This window comes from Pelobates fuscus, chromosome 2 (genome assembly GCF_036172605.1).
Source record: "Pelobates fuscus isolate aPelFus1 chromosome 2, aPelFus1.pri, whole genome shotgun sequence".
Taxonomy (NCBI): domain Eukaryota; kingdom Metazoa; phylum Chordata; class Amphibia; order Anura; family Pelobatidae; genus Pelobates; species Pelobates fuscus.
The window spans coordinates 226,439,509-226,461,825 of record NC_086318.1 but is presented as its reverse complement, the minus strand read 5'-3'; the positions used below and the strand labels follow the sequence as shown (position 1 = coordinate 226,461,825).

General features: G+C 38.2%; 1 protein-coding gene across 1 annotated transcript in view; it reads left to right on the top strand.

Annotated features, from left to right (window-relative positions):
- Positions 1 to 22,317, top strand: part of LOC134587104 (mediator of RNA polymerase II transcription subunit 23-like) — a 92,181-nt gene that overhangs the window by 45,743 nt on the left and 24,121 nt on the right. Inside the window, 5 exon segments of the mRNA XM_063443230.1 lie at positions 1,865 to 2,110; positions 3,351 to 3,396; positions 3,398 to 3,494; positions 4,729 to 4,903; positions 17,937 to 18,100. Coding sequence (XP_063299300.1) covers positions 1,865 to 2,110; positions 3,351 to 3,396; positions 3,398 to 3,494; positions 4,729 to 4,903; positions 17,937 to 18,100 — 728 coding nt within the window.

Sequence of the window (22,317 nt, the reverse complement as noted above, 5' to 3'; positions counted from 1 at the left end):
CTCTTTTTTTACAAGTTGCTTCAGTTCATTGAGTACTTGGCATTTGTTTATGCACAGCTCTCTTAAGGTCCCACCACATTTCAATAGGGTTGAGGTCTGGACTTTGACTTCAGGCATTCTGTTGTAGATTTGCTTGTGCACTTGGGATCATTGTCCTGTTGTATGACCCAATTTTTACCAGGCTTGAGCTGTCTGACAGATGGCCTTACATTTGAATCTATAATACTTCAGTATACAGAGGAGTTAATGGTCAACTTAATGTTTGCAAAGTTCCCAGGTCCTGTAGCTAAAAAACAAACCCAAATCATCACCCCTCCACCACCGTGCTTGACAGTTGAAATTAGGTGTTTGTGCTGATATCCTATGTTTAGTTTTCGCCAATTGTGGCGTTGTGTATAATGGCCAAACATTATCACTTTGGCCTCATCTCTCCAAAGGACATTGTTCCAGAAGTCTTGTGGTTTGTTCAGATGCAAATTTGCAAACCTAAGCCATGCTGCCATTTTCTTTTTAGAGAGAAGAAGCTTTCTCCTGGCAACCCTTCCAAACACACCATGCTGGGTCTTTTTCTAATTGTTCTGTCATGAACTTAAACATTTAACATGCCAACTGAGGCCTATTTTGTCTGAGACGCAACTCTTTTTTTTTGTTGCAATTTCTCTGAGCATTGCACAGTTTGACCTTGTGGTGAATTTGCTGGGACTCGTAGGAAGATTGTCAGCTGTCTTTAATGTTTTCAACTTTTGTATAATCTTTTTCGATGTAGAATGATGGACTTTAAATTGTTTCAAAATTGCCTTATAACCCTTCCCAGTTTGATGGGCAGCAACAATTGATTCTCTAAGATCATTGCTGATGTCTTTCCTCCTTAAAACACACCTGAACACTCAAGACCAGCAAACTGCTAAAACTTCAGCTTTTATAGAGCACTTTTTGATGATCAATCTTGCCTCTTAATTACTATGGAAGCAGGGAGGCTGTACTTAGTTTTTCAAACATGGCTTCTCCATTTTTACTTTAACCCCTTAAGGACACATGACATGTCTGACACGTCATGATTCCCTTTTATTCCAGAAGTTTGGTCCTTAAGGGGTTAAAAAAATATATATTTAATGATACAGTGTAATATGAAATGTGTTGTTCATTTGAGGTTGTATTTACCTAATTTTAAAACCTACTAAGGAAGAGATGATTGTTATGTCCTGATATGTAAACCCGTAGAATTCATAGTGTCTGTCTGTCTTCAACTCTGTTGATGTTTTGCCGAGCTTTCTATGTAGTTCTTAAGCTATTGTGAAGCTGCAGCCACCATGGTTTCTTACTGACTAAAGCAGGGATAGGCAACCTTTTGCACCACTACAAATGTTGTGGACTACATATCCTATAATGCAGGCAAAGCATCAGGGAAGATGTAGTCCACAACATCTGGAGTGCAAAAGGTTGCCTAATCCTGGACTAAAGTTTCTAAAAGCAGTTGAAATTTCACGACTGCATGATATACATATTAGCTGACTCTCTTAAGGACCAACCCCTTAAGGACCAAACTTCTGGAATAAAAGGGAATCATGACATGTCACACATGTCATGTGTCCTTAAGGGGTTTTAAAGAGCCACTTTTGTATTGCCTTTTTATGCCAGAGATTAACATCTTAACTCACTTGCACAATTAAGATTATTTTGGACCATCATAGTTGTAAAAAATATTTTATATATATATATATATATATATATTTATATATTATTTTTTTCTCAGTTTATTCATAAAGAATGTTTAGCTCTGTGAGCAAAGGTAAAAGAGGATTAAACTGCCCACTTAAATTATTATTTTTTTTTTAATAATTCACTCTTCTCTCTACTTGTACAGGTTCTTGCAGCAAAGTTTGAGAAATAAGAGCTTGCAGATGAATGACTATAAAATAGCTTTACTGTGTAATGCATATTCCACAAACTCTGAATGTTTTACATTGCCCATGGGAGTTCTTGTGGAAACAATTTATGGCAATGGAAGTATGAGGATACCGCTACCCGGGACAAATTGCATGGCTTCAGGCTCCATAACCCCACTGCCAATGAATCTCTTGGACTCGCTAACTGTTCATGCAAAAATGAGGTACATTATGCCCTGAAACACTCTAATTACTTGCATAGTTATCCTATGTGCATGCTGTCATATAAACTGTAGACAATGTCTGGGAAGATAAAGGTATATTAAAAGATTTTTTTTAAAAGATTTATCGCTGAAAGGATGTGAAATCTGAATTCCAGCTGTCATCAAATTTTCACTTCTTGTTTTTTAATAGTTTATTACATTTAATGAAAAAAAAAAAAAAAAAAAAAATATATATATATATATATATATATATATATATATATATATAATTCATTTATATGTAGCAGCCATGTTCAATTGCTATGTGTTCTTTGTGGGAACATACAGCATCAGGCAAGTTAGGATAAGCAGCAGTTGGTCAGATGAAATACAAACTTCTAAATTAAACACACTATTTTCTTTCATGGAGGCTGTGTGAGTTAAAGCCATGGGAGGTGTGGCATATAATTGAGCAATGAGACTTCAAGGATAATCTATATATCTAAACTCCTTCATTATGCTGAAGCTGTTTTGATGCTAGGAGTGTCCCTTTATATTGACACTAGTAGAAAAAACAGTTTTTTGGCTTGTTTTTGAATTTTATTCTATAGCAATTAGGAAATGTACATACGTTTTTGTTTCATGAAGGAATTGGTGTTTGACAGATTGTGACTATGGATAAAGTTTCCACTTCTACATCCTTCCATTCTAAAATAAACACTCCCACTGCCCAAATACAAAATAAATACAAATCACTGTTTAGTAGATATATAATGAATTATTTTTTTTTCCGTTGAGGTACATCAAAAAGTTGTGATCCTGCCTTGGGAGCCCCCTCTCTCCTCCTCCCCCCCAGCCCCACCCTTCTAACCCCGCTCAGATTTTCTGTGGCTGCAGGGGCGGTGCTACGATTTTTAACTACACAGGCGAAGGTGCATTTTGCCGCCCACCTTAAAAAAAAAAAAGCATCTTAGCCTGTCTGGTTGTAATTTGAATTTCTTAACCCTTTTGTGCTCTAGTGCATTTTATTCCCTTTTAGTGTGTCTTATAACCCCCTTTGTGTGTCTATTACCTCCAGACCTTTTCTGTGTCTCATTCTTACTCTTAATTTGAAGCATATAATATAAAATTGTTATGGTATAGTGCACAATTTTGGTATATCCCTTGCAATAATTAATTAGTACATATGTGATATTGATGTCATACATGTTTTATGTAGATAATGTATTTCCTTAAAATATATGTTCCCTCCCACCAACAGCCTCATCCACAGCATTGCTACCCGAGTGATTAAACTGGCCCATGCCAAAATCCAGCCTTGCTTTGGCTCCAGCACTAGTGGAAACATACAGTCGCTTGTTGGTTTATATGGAAATAGAGTCCCTCGGCATCAAGGGATTCATCAGTAAGTTTTCCTTGGTTTTGACTATTTAATTAAATTGATTTTGTGATTTTCATTTTGCTTGAAATGCATAAACTCTATGTAATAAAGTTCACATTTTTAAAACCGTAATGGTAGCATAGATAACTTTTACAATGATTGATAATGTGAGACATTAGGACTCAAGCAAAGCAAGCAATTCACCAGCTTTCCTGCTCACAAAAGCCACCTAGCACTAATGCCGAATTACTACAATGTCACACCTGTGGTCTGGTGTAAAATAAAATAGATCTAGTAGGCTATGTCAGTGTTTCCAAAACCAGTCTGCAAGATCCATCAACAGTCCAGGTTTTGTCATGATGTCCCTTGGAATGAAACATGGAAATTCATAAATCCTGGATTGGTAGTTGGCAATGAAGTCTGGTTTGGGAACCACTGGTCTATGTGATAAATCTTTTCTTTCAACTTTCTATAAATGATAAACTCTTGTTAAAATTTGGTAATGATGAGAAATCTTTCAGCTTTCTGATTGTAATACATTAGCACTGCAGAATAGTGAGACACAGCACAAGGTTTACATTGTGTGGATATACAGATGACATTACCTTGATAATAAATTTTACACTGTCAAAGGGTATCCACGGGAAAAAATAATTGCGAACACCTGGTTTAACCCCTTAAGGACACATTCCATTTTTGGTCCTTAAGGGGTTAAAGGAACACATTAATGTTAAAATTGAACGTTCATTTGCAACTTTAAAGTTGTATATTTTGTATTTGAGATTACTGTGCCTTCCATATTAGAATAAAAAAAGTTACAACCCCCTTCCCCCTTCTGCTCGTAATCCAGTGAAGTTATCAACTCTGTTTGTCAAATCAGATAAATCAGATGCTTTTCATAGAAAAGCATTGAGAACACCAGGCGTGTGAATTGCAATTGCTGAGCTTGGTCAGTCCACTGCTTCGCATAGAAAAGTGATAAATTCAATACTTTTCATATGCATTCGCCCTATTTAGTGTCCTCATGTGGTAATGAAATGAGTGATTTAGATTGTCAGACCAACTGAGTATTATCCATATCCCAAAACTTAAAGAATCAAATTATCAAGCCCCTTATGACAATTGTGTAATGTTATATTTTGAGTATAATAATGCTTTTCCATAAAAGTCCTATGAAGAGGTGTTGGAAGGTGACTGATCTTTAAACGTTTACAGTCCTTGCATAAAATGATTTTAATTAACATGTTAATTTGTTTAGGCCAGCTCTTGCCTACTGTTTTTAAATCACATGCATGGGGAATCCTTCACACCCTCCTGGAAATGTTCAGCTACCGAATGCACCATATCCAGCCTCACTATCGAGTGCAACTCCTGAGTCACCTCCATTCACTTGCTGGGGTTCCACAAACCAATCAAAACCAGCTCCACCTCTGGTGAGTATGTGGATAGAGGATATCTTTCTCTAAAGAATGCAAATGACTTGGTAAATTGGAACGACAGAAAAAGGATTGAATTATATAAATCGTTGTTTTGAGTGGCATGATTAACGAGATCTTTTCACAAAAAAAAGTAATATTTAGACATTTTGTATCCAATTAAGACCATACACAAGAACATCTCATGTGTTATATGAAAGCCAGCAGGCAGCCCCCTAAAAAAAAAATCATAAAAGCCTGTCATAACCCATGTTTGATTATATTTATCTCTCTCTCTCTCTCTCTCTCTCTTCTCTCTCTCCTCTCTCTCTCTCTCTCTCTCTCTCTCTCTCTCTCTCTCTCTCTCTCTCTCTCTCTCTCTCTCTCTCTCTCTCTCTCTCTCTCTCTCTCTCTCTCTCTCTCTCTCTCTCTCTCTCTCTCTCTCTCTCTATATATATATATATATATATATATATATATATATATTAGCCCTCCAGTGTGAGCATTACAACCACTTTAAGGTCCCCTAACCATGTGAAGAGTTCAAAAAACAAAACTTTAAACACTTACTTGGTCCCAACGGAATGTGTCTCTGCGCTGGGTCGGGCACCTCCTCCAATGTCAGGCGATGGGGGGAGCCAAATGTGCATTCGTGACCAGCATTGCACACACACAATGCCTTTCCTATAGGAATGCATTGACTATGGATGACTATGACTATTGACTATGGACACTGGATGTCCTCATTTAAAGCGTGTGTATGTCTAGCGTTGTTTCACTGAGGTTTTCTCAAATGGAACATAGACGCTGCAATCAGACCACCTAAATGAGGTTAAAGGGACATTATAGTCATCAAAACAACTTAAGCTTAATGAAGCAGTTTTGGTGTATAGGTCATGACCCTCAAGTCTCACCGCTCAATTCTCCACCATTTAGGGGTTAAATCACTTTTGTTTCTGTTTATGCAGGTGTAGCCACACCTCACTGACTGTGACTCACATAGCCTGCATGAAAAGAAATTGTTTCACTTTCAATCAGATGTAACTTATTTTAAAAGTTTTTATTTTATGCTCTGTAAATTGAACTTTAACCACTTCAGGACCGGACTGTTTTGGCCACGTTGTACGTTAAGGACCAGAGCTGTTTTAACACTTTTGTGGTGTTTGTATTTAGCTGTAATTTTCTTCTCTCTCATTTACTGTTCCCATTTAAATTCTATTTTTTTTTTTTTTTTAAAGACAAGAAGGCTTTCTTTACATACCATTATTTGTATCATGATGTATAATTTACTTAAAAAAAAAAATATATAGTGAAAAATTGGGAAAATAAAAAAGTTTTACTTGAAAAATCTTTTACCTATCTACAAAAGCTAATGACAAAAACAACTGCTAAATAGATTCAAAATGTTGTCCTGAGTTTAAAAACACCCAGTGTTTACATGCTTTTTTTGCAAGTTATAGGGCTATAAATGCAAGTAGGATATTGCTGTTTCAAAATATATATTTTTAAAATTTATCAATAGTGACATTGTAACACGCTTCTCTGTCAGAAATATCTGAATCACACCTTACATGTACATATTTTTTTTAAAGTAGACAACCCAGGGTATTCAATATGGGGTATGTCCAAGTCTTTTCAGTAGCCACTTAGTCACAAACACTGGCCAAAGTTAGCATTTATATTTGTTTGTGTGTTAAAAAATGCAAAAAACTATTATGAATGGCAACTTTGGCCAGTGTTTGTGACTAAGTGGCTAATAAAAAAGACTGAACATACCTCATTTGAAATACCTTGAGTTGTCTTCTTTTGCAAATGGTATGCCATCATGGGGGTAATTCTCATTGCTGGGCTACCATATGCTCTCAAAGACAACATAACCAATCTGCTAAATTTCAATGTAAAAAATTAGACCCTTATATTTGACCCTGTAACTTTCAAAAACACTATAAAACATGGGGGGGTACTGTTATACTCGGGAGACTTCGCTGAACACAAATATTAGTGTTTCGAAACAGCAAAACATTTTACAACGATGATATCATCATTGAAAGTGCCGTTTGTGTACAAAAAACTTCACTTTCGCTGACTAGATCATCGCTGTGATATGTTTTACTGTTTTGAAACATTAATTAATTGTGTTCAGCAAAGTCTCCAGAGTAAAATAGTACCCCCCATGTACAGGTGTTAGGGTATCATAGAAAGTTACAGGGTTAAATACAGTGCTAGCAAAATAAATAGTGATGTCCCGAACAGTTCTCCGGGAACCGTTCGCTGGCGAACATAGCGTGTTCGCAGTCGCGAACACGCGTGATGTTCGGTCCGCCCCCTATTCGTCATCATTGAGTAAACTTTGACCCTGTACCTCACAGTCAGCAGACACATTCCAGCCAATCAGCAGCAGACCCTCCCTCCCAGACTCTCCCACCTCCATGACGAATAGGGGGCGGACCGAACATCGCGCGTGTTCACGACTGCGAACACGCTATGTTCGCCGGCGAACGGTTCCTGGCGAACTGTTCGGGACATCATTAAAATAAATTCTCTGGACTTTCGGCCTGGGTTGTCAGGCAGGTCCCTCAAATTGCGATCAATAAAATGACTTAATTATGTAAAAATATTACCTAAATATGAACGTGGAATTTAAATATATATACCTATTTATATATATTTGAACTATATATATATATATATATATATATATATTTATATATTTATGAAATTATTTATGTAATTTTTGTAAATGGATATATATATTTTTTTGTGTGTGTATATATGTGTATATATATATATATATATATATATATATATATATTTATGAAATTATTTATGTAATTTTTGTAAATGGATATATATTTTTTGTGTGTGTATATATGTGTATGTGTTGTATATATATATATATATATATATATATATATATATATATTCTTAATTTACTTTATATATATATATATAATATGAAACCAAGAGGGCTGCACTCATCTGAACATGTTTACATTATAGAGTGCTGCTGGGGCCAAAATATACAAAATACAGAATCCAGCGCACTCGCTTATTCACTAAACAATGATTTAAAATCTTAGAGATTGTAATAGTTTTATTTAAACACCTCACCTAGGCCAAAAATAATGGGGTTTAGTTACATTATTTGATTATATATTGCATAAGCCTGCCACAACGTCAATGTACCCCATTCTTGCAGGTCCTACTCTAGCAGCCTAATGCTTGCTGTTATGAGATTAATCCACTTACTTGGGAAATACTTCCTTACTTGGACTCTCTGCAAGTCGAGGCTAAATAGGGTCCTGGAATGAGGCACCTTATTTTAATTTTTTTTTTTTTTTTTTTTATATATAAATCTTTATTTTCATTTTTTTTTTTAAAGTTCATTCAAGTACAGATACAGCTATCAACTATATAATTTTAAACACGGTACAAAAGTAACTTTACAATAGCGATACAATAGATAATAATTATAAATGCCAATCGGGCCGTGCTTTAATGAACATCTACCAGTATTCTGCTGTATCTTCAGCCATACAAACATACAAACATACCGTACATTACATCTTGACCATACCTACTTCCCATTCTCTCAACTGCCTGCGGGTAGCTATCTCTATGAGGGGGGGGGGGGGGGGGGGGGTTTACATATTGTAATTAATAAATCTAATCCAAGGGACCCATACTTTATTATATTTTTCTTTAGATATCTTGGCTATCCCAGCTTCCATGTTGCGTTGGTATTCCATTTGTATACATATATCCTGCCAGTTTAACGCACCCATATTTCTCCAGTTTCTGGCCATAACTATTTTTATTGCCATACAGATATGAATCCAAAGAATTTTTAATTTTATATTGCTTTTTGGTAAATCTAAATGAAACAAAAACATTTGAGGCGTGATCTCAGTCCGAACTTCAAACATAAAGTCTACCAGTTCCGCTAAGGTTGATTTCACAGGTTTCAACTCCTCACAGTCCCACCAGATGTGGGAGAATGAACCCAACTCCCTACCGCATCTCCAACAATCTGGTAGGAGTGTGGGTTGAAATCTGTGAAGGCGAGTAGGGACCAGATACCAACGGTATACTAGTTTGAAGTACACTTCCTGTATATTCACCCCGTGTATATATCTTTTTACGGCTTGTAAACCCAACAGCCAGTCCTCCACCGAGGATGAAAAATTAAGTTCTTGCTCCCATTTATACATTGCTGGCGCTTTATCTATTTGCCTTTGGCTTCTTGCGAATTGATTATATCTGGAGGCGATTTTTTTTTTATAATGGAATGCTACAAACTGGTCCATTAGGGAACTTTCCGAAAAGTCTTTCCCCATAGTAAAGGATTTTATTCTTAAATAATTAAAAAATTTCCTTCGCAGGGAGATTATATTTAGATTGTAGTGTTGGAAATAGCAACATTTTGTTATTATTTAAAAGTTCCGCTATTCTTTCTACTCCACCATTTTCCCATTCTTGTATATTAAATCCTTTATATAAAGTTTTAGGGTTGTTAATGGGGCATTTAATGATATATGTTTTGTTCCATATTTCTTTTTCAAGTGCTTAACGATATAGATCATTGTGTTATTCATCGGGTTGCTAGATCTTATATTTTTTAGAAGTTCGCTATCGCACCACCAGAGCGATAGAGGTTCCATGTCACCAAGATCTGATTTTTCAATGTCTAACCAGTTTGGTCTGGCCATTGTAAAATTGTCACACTTAATTAGGTGTGCTACCATGTTGTTCATATATAATTTCTGTATGTCTGGGAAACGGATCCCCCCTTCTTTCCAATCTCTCTGTAATATTTCCAATGAGACTCTAGGTCTCCTATCTTGCCAAATGTAATTTGATAATTGCCTTTGGAGACCGCGTATCGTCTGGTATGTCACCCTCAACGGGAGGTTACTAAATAAAAATGTCAACTTAGGAAGGCGATAGAAATTTACTGCTTCAATCCTACCCAACCAAGAAAGTTCCAATCCCTGCCAGTTTTTTAAGGTATTCCTGAAGTGGATGGCAATATCAGTATAATTAAGTTCTCCAATTTCTCTATAATCTAGAGAAAGTTTTACCCCTAAATATTTTATATTTTTTGCTTCCCAATCGCATTTAAAATCTTTTTTGAGTTTATCTACGCCTGGTCCACTCAGGCCTTTTAACAAGATTTGTGTTTTATTTATATTTATTTTATAACCTGAGTGTATACCGAATACGTTGATAAGCCGAAATACGGCTGGGATAGATCTAATAGGATCAGCTAGGGTCAGTAGGACATCATCTGCATATAGTGCAATTTTATTCTCGATCTTATTCACTTTTAGCCCACTGATGTCTTCATTCTGTCTAATCGCGGCTGCCAATGGTTCTATGGACAGGATATATAACAGGGGTGCCAGAGGGCATCCCTGTCGCGTCCCATTTCTAATAGGGAACCAATTTGATTGAAACATATATCCTGATACTTTAGCTTGAGGATCCTTATATAGCGCCATTGTGCACTGCTTAAAGAAACCCTTGATGCCGAAGGCCCTCAGTACTTCTTCCATGTACTTCCAGTTAACCCGATCGAAGGCCTTCTCGGCATCGAGGGTAACCACCGCAAAGGGAGACAAACTTTGGTCTGCATGATATAGGACATTCTGTAGTTTCCTAATATTATCAGATGTGCCCCTACCCTCTACAAATCCGCTCTGATCTATATGTACAATATTGGGTATGATTTGTTTTAATCTATCGGCCAGAATTCTAGAATATACTTTGATATCCAGATTAATAAGAGAAATTGGTCTGTAATTTGAAGTATACGTAGGGTCCTTGTCTGTCTTAGGGATTGGTATTATAGAGGCCTGGAGTAATTCCGTTGGGATGGCTTTATGATTAGCAAAATCTTCAAATGTTCTTAATATATATGGAGAGATTATATCACTTAATTTTTTTATAAAATATTAAAGAAAAGCCATCTGGGCCTGGTGCTTTACCTGCTGTTAGTGCTTTAATGGTATTGCTAATCTCCTGAATAGAAAAGGGGGCATTTAGTTGGCTCAATTTCTCCATTGATATTGTTGGTAAGCTCAATTTATCCAGAAACTGTTTTGTTTCACCCTCGGATGGCTCATTAAATTTTATATTGTATAAGCTTTTATAATAGTCTTCAAATGCTTTAGCTATTTGGGTTGGAGAGATCATTTTTTTGCTTCCAACGGTTATATACCGTATATACTCGAGTATAAGCCGAGTTTTTCAGCCCATTTTTTGGGCTGAAAAACCCCAACTCGGCTTATACTCGAGTCAAGGTCTGTATTATGGCAATTTGCATTGCCATAATACAGACTGGGGGGAGAGGGGGGCTGGCAGAGCTGTACTTACCTGTTCTGCAGCTCCTGTCAGCTCTCTCCTCCTCTGCGCCGTCCGGTCAGCACCTCGGTCAGCTCCCAGTGTAAATCTCGCGAGAGCCGCGGCTCTCGCGAGATTTACACTGTGAGCTGACAGAAGAGAAGAACGGACGGCGCAGAGGAGGAAAGAGCTGACAGGAGCTGCAGAACAGGTAAGTACAGCTCTGCCAGCCCCCCTCTCCCCCCCCACTGAACTGCCACTGAACCACCAGGGAAGGAGAGCCCCCCTCCCTGCCATATATCAAGCAGGGAGGGGGGACGAAAAAAAAAATATAAATTAAATAAGAAATAATAAAAAAATAATAATAATAAAATAAAAATTAATAATAACAAAAAAAAAGGGGTATAAGGACCACTATGGGAGGGGGGGGGTATAAGGACCACTATGGGAGGGGGGGGGGTATAAGGACCACTATGGGAGGGGGGGGGGGATAAGGACCGCTATGGGAGGGAGGGGGGGTATAAGACCACTATGGGAGGGAGGGGGGGGATAAGGACCACTATGGGAGGGAGGGGGGGGGGGATAAGGACCACTATGGGAGGGAGGGGGGGGATAAGGACCACTATGGGAGGGAGGGGGGGGATAAGGACCACTATGGGAGGGAGGGGGGGATAAGGACCACTATGGGAGGGAGGGGGGGGATAAGGACCACTATGGGAGGGAGGGGGGGGGATAAGGACCACTATGGGAGGGAGGGGGGTATAAGGACCACTATGGGAGGGAGGGGGGTATAAGGACCACTATGGGAGGGAGGGGGGGGATAAGGACCACTATGGGAGGGAGGGGGGGGATAAGGACCACTATTGGAGGGAGGGGGGTATAAGGACCACTATGGGAGGGAGGGGGGGTATAAGGACCACTATGGGAGGGGGTGGGATAAGGACCACTATGGGAGGGAGGGGGGTATAAGGACCACTATGGGAGGGAGGGGGGGTATATGGACCACTATGGGAGGGAGAAGGGGGATAAGGACCACTATGAGAGGGAGGGGGTGGGATAAGGACCACTAGGGGAGGGGAGGGTAAGGACCACTAGGGGAGGGGTGAGTCAGGACCACTGGGGGGGGGGGGTGAAGGAACACGGGGGTGGGGAGGTAAGGACCACTGAGGGAGGAGGAGGGGAAGTCAGGACATATGGGGAGGGAGGGGGCGGCAAAATGTTTTTTGCCTACGGCGGCAAATATCCTTGCACCGGCCCTGCACACACTGCATTCATACACACACACACTGCATTCATGCACACACACACTGCACTCATACACACACTGCACTCATACACACATGCTGCACTCATACACACACACATACGCACACACTGCATTCATTATACACACACTGTAAATAAATATTCAATTAATATATTTTTTTTAGGATCTAATTTTATTTAGAAATTTACCAGTAGCTGCTGCATTTCCCACCCTAGTCTTATACTCGAGTCAATAAGTTTTCCCAGTTTTTTGGGATAAAATTAGGGGCCTCGGCTTATATTCGGGTCGGCTTATACTCGAGTATATACGGTAGTTTATAGATTGAAGTTTATTTTTATTTTTTAATTTATTTGAAAGACTTTTCCCTGTTTTATTATTTCCATAGTACCATCTCTGTTTTAGAGTTAACATAGCTTTATCAATCCTTTCTTGAGTTCTTACTAATATTTTTCCCCTAATCTCTTTAATAACCTCCAAGATTTTATAATCTATGGTGAGTTTATGTAGGCGTTCTTGTTTTGCCAAATCAATATAAAGCTCATTAAGCTCTTTTCCTTTCTTTTTTTTTATAGTAGCGCCCATTTTTATGAGGCATCCTCTCATATATGATTTAAAAGTACACCATAGCATGGCATTGGAGACATCCCCTGTGTCGTTACTTTCAAAAAATTCTCTAGATTGAGTGCGTAGTTCGTCTACACTAGTTTCTGATTTTAGTAGATTTTCATTAAGTCTCCATTTATCTCTACATTTATATTCAGGATTGTTTTTTATAACTAAACTTACAGGTGCGTGGTCGGACCATGTTATAGGTCCAATTGACACTTTCTTAACTCGCTCCAAAATTTCAGGTTTTACCAAAAAATAATCAATTCTAGTGTATGTCTGATGAACATTTGAGAAAAACGTGTAATCTCTCGCTTCTGGATTAGACGTTCTCCAGGCATCATATAAACAGTTTTTTGCCATAATAGTCTGCATCCTTGATAGGCCTGTTCTTTGCTTGCCGTCTGTATAAACGGACTTGATTCTATTCCTATCTATTTTATCATCTATGATGCAGTTGAAGTCCCCCCCTATGATTAGGCTACCAGACGATACGCGGTCAATCTTTTGCATCAAATTTCCCAAAAATCTGTATGGGGATTGATTAGGAGCATAAACATTTACTAAAGTATACAAAATATCATTAATTCGAACTATCACTATAAGAAACCTGCCACCAGGATCAGTCTCCTCATGGATCAGCTCGTATTTTAAGCTACCTGAAAAAAGGATTGCCACCCCTCTTTTCTTACTCTTTCCCACCAAATTAGATCTATGGACCACTGGAAATTTTTTATAGTTCCATAGTTTAGGCATTGAGTTAGACCAGTGAGTTTCTTGAACGAAACCAATATCTGTTTTACTGTCAATCAATAATTTATACAAATATCCTCTTTTCTGACCTGAATTTAAGCCCCTTGCGTTAATAGATAGTATGTTTAATGACATACTACCGCAGCTCGCCCCACACCCTCCTCCCCTCTATCCTCCCCTCAGGTAGCATCCGACACTCCGACCCATTCATACTTCCGCCGGTCGGTCCTATATATTTGGACCTCCTGGTGGAACTCCAACTTTCTAATACCTCATTCAAACCGTAATATGAAGTTCTGTATACAGTCTTCATATTTAACCCTGCTGCCGTCGCAGGACCCTGGACCAGGGTAGTAGGCATTTTGTTCTTTATTATAATCCCTCTATCCTTCATATTATTCTGCCCTTCTTTGCCCTTCTTTTCCCTTTTTTTTCCTCCGTTTCTTTTCCTTTTCTTTTTCTTTTTGCCAGACCTATTCCTAGAGGCGTAACGATGTTCTTTCCCTTTGTCCTGCCACGAGATCTATCTGCTAAGTCCCCCTTCTACTGACTTTTATTTTATCTGGGGCGATTCTATCCTCCTATTTTTATCTTCTGATACTCCCTTTCCCTGGCTCTTGTCATAATCTATAGTCTCCCTTCTCCTCCTTTTATGTGATTATAAGCTTGTGTTAATTGTGAAACTCACTTCATTCGTTTCATTTTCATTCATATACAATAAATAGTGTATCAATAAGTGTAACTTATACTTTATGCTCATTTTCCCTTACGTTGCTCTATATATAAATCTATAATTATTACTCTATATATGAATCTATAGTTATATTCATTATATACGTGAGTGGGTAACACCTGTGCCGTTCCTAAAACCTTTTAACACCTTTTCTTCTAGTGCCAAAAAAAACTTATAAATTATTTTCTAGAATTATAAGTGTTATAAACTCCTTGTACATTCACTTCTAAGTTAATTTATATGCATTAGTTGTAACTTTAAATCTGTGATGAAGCTCTATACATTTTACCATTTCTATACACACAAAAAAAAAAAAGGGAGGAGTTCGGTTTGACTAAGGGATAAGTTTCAAACTTGTCATCTTCTGTTTTAGTGCCAAGTTATCTCTGAAGATATATGATTTATCTTTAAAAAAGACCATAATTGCCGTCGGGAACAGCCACTTGTATCTTATATCCTTATTCCTGAGGATAACCGTTTCTTCGGAAAAAGTTCTTCTTGCTTGTCTTGTCTTTTGGGATAAGTCCTGATAAACTTTTAAATGTCTCCATTCTTCCGTGTCTAGTATCCCATTCCTTATCTTCTGCATTATTTGGTTTTTCATCCAAAAACTCGAGAAGCAAATCATAACATCTCTTGGATAGGATTTGTCGGTTCCATTTGGTCTAGCCAGTCTATGGAATCTTTCGAAGGTCTCCGGGCCCAGCGTCTGTCTGGATAGTATTTTGGAAAAGAGACTGTTCAAATACACATGTAAGTCTTCTTGTAAGATTGATTCCGGTATACCTCTGACTCTTACGTTGTTTCTCCTGGAGCGATTCTCTAAGTCAGTCAGCTTCTTCTCAGTGTCCTGCAGTCTCTTCTCTAACTGTATATTAGATGTTTTAATTTGTTCGTATTCCTCTTGGACTTTTTGTAGTATAATTGCCTGGTTTGTAAATTTCTCTGAGAGAGTAGCAATTTCTGCTCTGACATCTTTAGAGTTGTTTTCAATATCCGTTTGGATCTTTTTATGTAAATTGTCCAACATTTGAGTTAGCAATTGTTGTGTCAAACCCTGTGAGTTTTTTGACAGATGTGGTGGGTCGTCCTCTGATATATTTGATATTTGAAGAACAGAGAGCTGAGCATTTTCTAATGGCAGAGACTTTCGTTGCCTCTCTAGTTCTGTACTAGGCACTTTGGGTGAATAAAATGTGCCTATTGTTGCCTTCTTTTTCTCCATATTTTGGGCTTTATCTTTTTTAGGAGCCATATAAGGTGCTGAAGCTTCCAATTTAAACTTTATACTCCGCTAGGGTTAACTATTGAATATTTCTTTTGTCAGTTTTAGCAAATGTCTCCTTTCCTTATTGCTGTTACACCGGATGATGTCCCTTTAAATTAGCTCTTATTTGTCAAATGTCTCTTTTCCTCATTGCTGCTACACCGGATGATGTCCCTTTAAATTAGCTCTTATTTGTCAAATGTGGAGTAGGGATCCGTGAAAAATGAATAGTTAAATCTATTTTTCCTTTTTTTTTTTTTCCTTTCTTTTTACCCACAAAAATTTGTTTTATACTTTTAACGCCAAAAAAATTCCTTTCCTCTCCACTGCAACACCAGATGACTGCCCCTTTAAATTAGCTCTTATTTATCAGATGTAGAGTAGAGATTTAGTGGCAAATAGGTAGACAAGTATATTTTTATTCACAGAATTTAATTCATATACTCTGGGACCATTTTCCTTTCCTCTTATACTCTGCCAAAATCACTCTTCTATTTACAAACACAAATACCTTCAGACTGTAGATGTATACTTATCGCACTCAGCGTCGTGTGTCAGCAGCGCCCGGTAACTGTCCCGTTAGGTTAACTTTTAAACATCAGATGGGAGTAGAAATCAGTGGCAGATGAATGCCCCAGTGTGTCAGCTTTGCTTTGTAATTTTGTGTCTTTATAACAACTTGGTAAATTTGTAGCGGTTTACTCATGAAAAGTTAGTGACAGGTGGACGCCTCAGTTATAGCGTTGTAACTTTGTAGCTTTATAACTTTGTAGCAGCTTCATGGAGATCCATGGCAATCCATAGCAAGTAGGCTCACAGTGTACCGGCTTTGTATCTCGGCAGGTTAGTGCTCACTTATCCCGTACCTGAAGCAGCTTGTAGCTTGTAGCTTGTAGAAGCTGCTCCGCTGCTCAGCCTCTTACTTGTGCCTCGCTGCTTTTCGAAGTCTCGGCGTCCCGGCGTTCTCACTGCCTCGATAGCTTCGCCTGCTGCATTGCCCCACTTCCTGGTCCGTGGAGATGCGGCTTACGTGCGCTCCGACGTCACGTGCCGCCCACCCATGTCTTTCCTCTTCCTCTCACGCGTGATGTTCGGTCCGCCCCCTATTCGTCATCATTGAGTAAACTTTGACCCTGTACCTCACAGTCAGCAGACACATTCCAGCCAATCAGCAGCAGACCCTCCCTCCCAGACTCTCCCACCTCCATGACGAATAGGGGGCGGACCGAACATCGCGCGTGCATAAGCCTGCCACAACGTCAATGTACCCCATTCTTGGCAGGTCCTACTCTAGCAGCCTAATGCTTGCTGTTATGAGATTAATCCACTTACTTGGGAAATACTTCCTTACTTGGACTCTCTGCAAGTCGAGGCTAAATAGGGTCCTGGAATGAGGCACCTTATTTTAATTTTAAATAACGTATTGTCCTATCTCTCTAGGTCCCTGCTAGAACTCTTTATTTGTTAAGTTTTCATGTTTTGAACTAATCCTTTCAGTTTTATGTATGGATACATTGGCTAAGTTTAAGATCTAACGGCAAAGAACTGTTATTTTCAAATTTATTTTTAGTTAACATTTGTCAAAAATTCTTTAAACCTAGACAGTAACTGGGTATGTGTAGAGAATAAAAAGGGAAAATGGGGAAACATTCCCCACCCACTATGAAACTTTCACCTGTAAATGTCAGTTATACCATCAAATCTACATATTCTTATTAATTTATTATATAAAGAATTTTTAGCATGTTTAAATTCAAATTCTCTTCAGACATGTGATAGTTGTTGCATGTATTTATACACTTTGTTGTATACATTTTTTTTTTCTATTTTTTTTTTTTTTTTTTTTAGTAGCTTGAAATATGGAACAGAAACAGTTTTGAAAATATGGAGCTTGTTAGGTTAAAAACCCCAACATTTTTGTGATCTTCCCTTCTTAATCAAGACCCATATTTCTTGCAATGACTAAGCCCTAATTTTTCAAGTTCTGTAATAAAATAAGCAGATTTTGTCTGAAATAAATTTTGAACCAAACACATACCATAATTGTCCACTAATTATTGTTTTGGTTTTTTTTTTCTTGTAGTGTTGAGAGCACTGCTCTGAGATTGATCACAGCTCTTGGCAGTTCAGAGGTGCAACCACAGTTTACCCGTTTCTTGAGCGATCCCAAGACGGTTTTATCAGCAGAGTCAGAGGAACTCAACAGGGCTCTTATTTTGACTCTAGCAAGAGCTACACATGTTACAGGTACTTTTAACTATTAGATGTACTATTGCAAAACGTTTCTATTATTTTGCTTTTCAGCTTCAGTTATTCATATGTTAGATTGCATTTAAAGGCATTCTTTTCAATTATATGTACAGATGTATTTATTTGTGCATTAAAAACAAAGTTCCAAAGTGTCTGTGAGCATTAAATTAAAACAATTACTGGCAATGTAACACTTTTTTGAGCATGTTTTGCAGAAGAAAACTCATTACTGCAACAGTCTGAAAATATCACTACCATTAGAAAAGTTTATATATAATCTTTTTTTTTGTGTGTGTAACAGTCATGCACAGTTCCTTGACTCAAATCAATGCATCTCTATGGGAGGCATTCAGCGTCTCCATGCAGAGCTTGGAGACCCTGCACACTTTGCAGCACTGACTTAGGAAGCACCTCTAGTAGTTGTCTGAGGAGTGGACACTAAAGGTTTTCCTAGGCAGTAATGTAAACTCTGCCTTTACTCTGAAATTACAAAGCCTGCAGCGCTGTAGACACCAGAATAATTAGACAAAAGGAAGGAGAGGGGAGGCAGTCGAATAATATAAAGATTTTAGTGGGCTGAAAGAGCAAGGACATGACCCAAATACTAAGTTAATAAAAAATGGAAGGAGAGAACAAGCTCTTAACCCTGGAGTACAAGTGGTATTATGTTTAAAATGTAACTTTTAAAGGGACACTATAGTCACCTGAACAACTTCAGCTTAATGAGATTGTTCAGGTGAGAACTATAGCTCCTTGCAGCCTTTCTCATGTAAACACTGTATTTTCTGGGAAAATACAGTGTTTACATTGAAAGCTAGGAACACCTCCAGTTGTAATCACTCAGAGTGAACCAAAGGGACTTCGGAGTTGATAATAGCCTAATATGCCCCCATCCACGCAGAGCACAGGGCAGCACTGTGCACAGCATCCTGTGATTCAGTTTCTCCTCCCTCTGCATGCAGACATTAAACTTTCCTCATAGAGATTCATTGATTCAATTCATCTCTATGAGGAGATGCTGATTGGCCAGGGCTGTGTTTGAATCATGCTGGCTCTGCCCCTGATCTGCCTCTTCAGTCTCAGTGTCAGTCTCAGCCAATCCTATGGGGAAGAACTGTGATTGGATCAGGCTACCACATGTCAGCAGACTGCTTGTTTTTCTGAGTCTAACAGCATGCAGATTTACAGCTTCAGGATTGAATACAGTAAGATTTTTACTATATTTATGGAGACATGAGGGGCCCATGGGGGCTAGATTGTGGTGTTAACACTATAGGGTCAGGAATACATGTTTGTGTTCCTGACCCTATAGTGATTCTTTAATGTTGTAATAAATAAAGAGTATGTAGAGACAATATATTGTTTTAACACTAGATGGAGACAAAGCTTAACCACACTGTGCAATATATACAATGTAACAAAAAAGGGGTAAAGTGCAAAATCAAACATAATATACAAATATTGGGTTAACTGTGATGTGTATGGGGAGATAATAGCTGACTGAGCTGAATAGCGCTTTTAAAAGAGGACAGTGTCCTGTTAGAAAATCAAAAATTACAAAACAGGAAGTAATTGTAACGAGTGTTAAAAAATTATAAGCTTAGAGTCATGTCTACAAATGCTCGCAGTTTAGGGAATAAGATCCATGAACTTGTGGCAACAATGGCAACTGAGAATGTAGATTTAGTGGCTGTTACTGAGACATGGTATAATGAGAAAAATGACTGGGATATAGCAATACCAGGGTACTCTTTATATAGAAAAGACAGGGAAGGCAAGAAAGTGGGAGGGGTGGTCCTGTATGTGAAGGATAGCATAAAATCTAGCCTAATAAAAGTTAGTGAGGCGAAAGAGTCCGTTTGGGTTACGTTAGAATGTGGTAATCACACAGTAACGCGTGTAGGTGTGATTTGCAGGCCCCCTGGACAAATAGAGTCAAATAGCTATAATGACAATGAAGGGGGAAGTTATCATCATGGGTGACTTTAATCTTCCTGATGTTAACTGGAAATCCAAAATAGCTGCTTGTGCCAGGAGCGCACATATTCTTAACTCCCTACTGGGATTGTCTCTAAAACAACTCATTGAGGAACCAACTCGTAAGGAGGCCATACTAGATTTAGTGTTTGCAAATGGAGATTTGGTATCAGATATTACTGTAGGCGAAAGTTTAGGATCTAGTGATCATCAGTCAGTGTGGTTTAATATAAGAACAGTGACTGGGTCACACCACACAAAAACAAAAGTTTTAGACTTTAGAAAAACAGACTTTTCTAAAATTAGAAAATGTGTAAAGGAGTCCTTGTCAGACTGGAGCAGTTTAAATGGAGTCCAGGAGAAATGGGATTATTTAAAAGGTCCACTGCTGAAGGCAACAGAAAATTGCATTAGGCTTGTCAGTAAAAGCAAAAAAAATTAAGAAACCACTGTGGTACTCCGCAGATATGGCCAAAATATTAAAAAACAAAAAGTTAGCATTTGGTAATTATAAAAAAACCCAGAGTAAGGAAGACAGAATGATCTATAAGATTAGGCAGAAAGAGGCTAAGCAAGTTATAAGAGCCTCCAAAGCGCACACAGAAGAGAAAATAGCACAGTCAATAAAAAAGGGCGATAAAACATGTTTTAGATAAATAAATGAGAAAAGGAAAGTAAAACAATGATTAGTTAGATTAAAAACAAAAGAAGGAATGTATGTAGAAGAGGATAAAGGTCTAGCTGATTGCCTCAATTAATATTTTTGTTCAGTATTTACAGATGAAAATGAAAGAAAGGGACCTCGGTTAGGAAAAAGGACAAATGAGTCATTTGTTACATGTGAGTTTACAGAGGAAGAGGTTCTATTTCAACTGTCAAAAGTAAAGACAAATAAGTCTATGGGGCCTGATGGAATACACCCAAAGTTATTAAAAGAACTTAGTGGTGTAGTAGCAAAACCATTAACGGATTTATTTAACCAATCATTGTTAACAGGAGTAGTCCCAGAAGATTGGAAATTAGCAAATGTTGTACCCATTCACAAGAAAGGTAGTAGGGAGGAGGCTCATCAATAAACTGCAATCTTTTATTTTGGATTCCAATATTGTTGAATGGGTTAGGCAGTGGCTGAATGACAGGCTAAAGAGGGTTGTAGTCAACGGAGTATATTCAAAGCATGGGCTTGTCACCAGTGGGGTACCTCAGGGAACTGTACTTGGACCCATTCTCCTTAATATATTTTATTAGTGATATTGCAGAACGTCTTGATGGTAAGGTATGTCTTTTTCTGATGATACTAAAATTTGCAACAGGGTTGATATTCCAGGAGGGATTAGCCAAATGGCAAATGATTTAGAAAAATTTGAAAAATGGTCAGAGATGTGGCAACTGACATTTAATGTGGATAAGTGCAAGATAATGCACATTGGATGTAAAAACCCACGGGCAGAGTATAGGATATTTGATAACCTACTAATCTCAACATCTGAGGAAAGGGATTTAGGAGTAATTATTTCAGATGACTTAAAGGTAGGAAGACAATGTAATAGAGCAGCTGGACATGCTAGCAGAATGCTTGGTTGTATAGGGAGAGGTATTAGCAGTAGAATGAGGGAAGTGCTCATGCCTTTGTACAGAACACTGGTGAGACCTCACTTGGAGTATTGTACGCAGTACTAGAGACCGTATCTTCAGAAGGATATTGATACTTTGGAGAGAGTTCAGAGAAGGGCTACTAGACTGGTTCATGGATTGCAGGATAAAACTTACCAGGAAAGGTTAAAGGATCTTAACATGTATAGCTTGGAGGAAAGACGAGACAGGGGGGATATGGTATATTTAAATACATAAAGGGAATCAACACAGTAAAGAAGGAGACTATATTTAAAAGAAGAAAAACTACCACAACAAGAGGACATAGTCTTAAATTAGAGGGGCAAAGGTTTAAAAATATCAGGATATTATGTTACTGAGAGGGTAGTGGATGCATGGAATAGCCTTCCAGCTGAAGTGGTAGAGGTTAACACAGTAAAGGAGTTTAAGCATGCGTGGGATAGGCATAAGGCTATCCTAACTATAAGATAAGGCCAGGGACTAATTAAAAGTATTTTGAAATATTGGGCAGACTTAATGGGCCTAATCTGCCGTCACATTCTATGTTTCTATGTTACTATAGTGTGCCAGGCGCAACCCTCGGCAGAATAGGAATACAGTCACTGGACAGCAGCTACAACAAT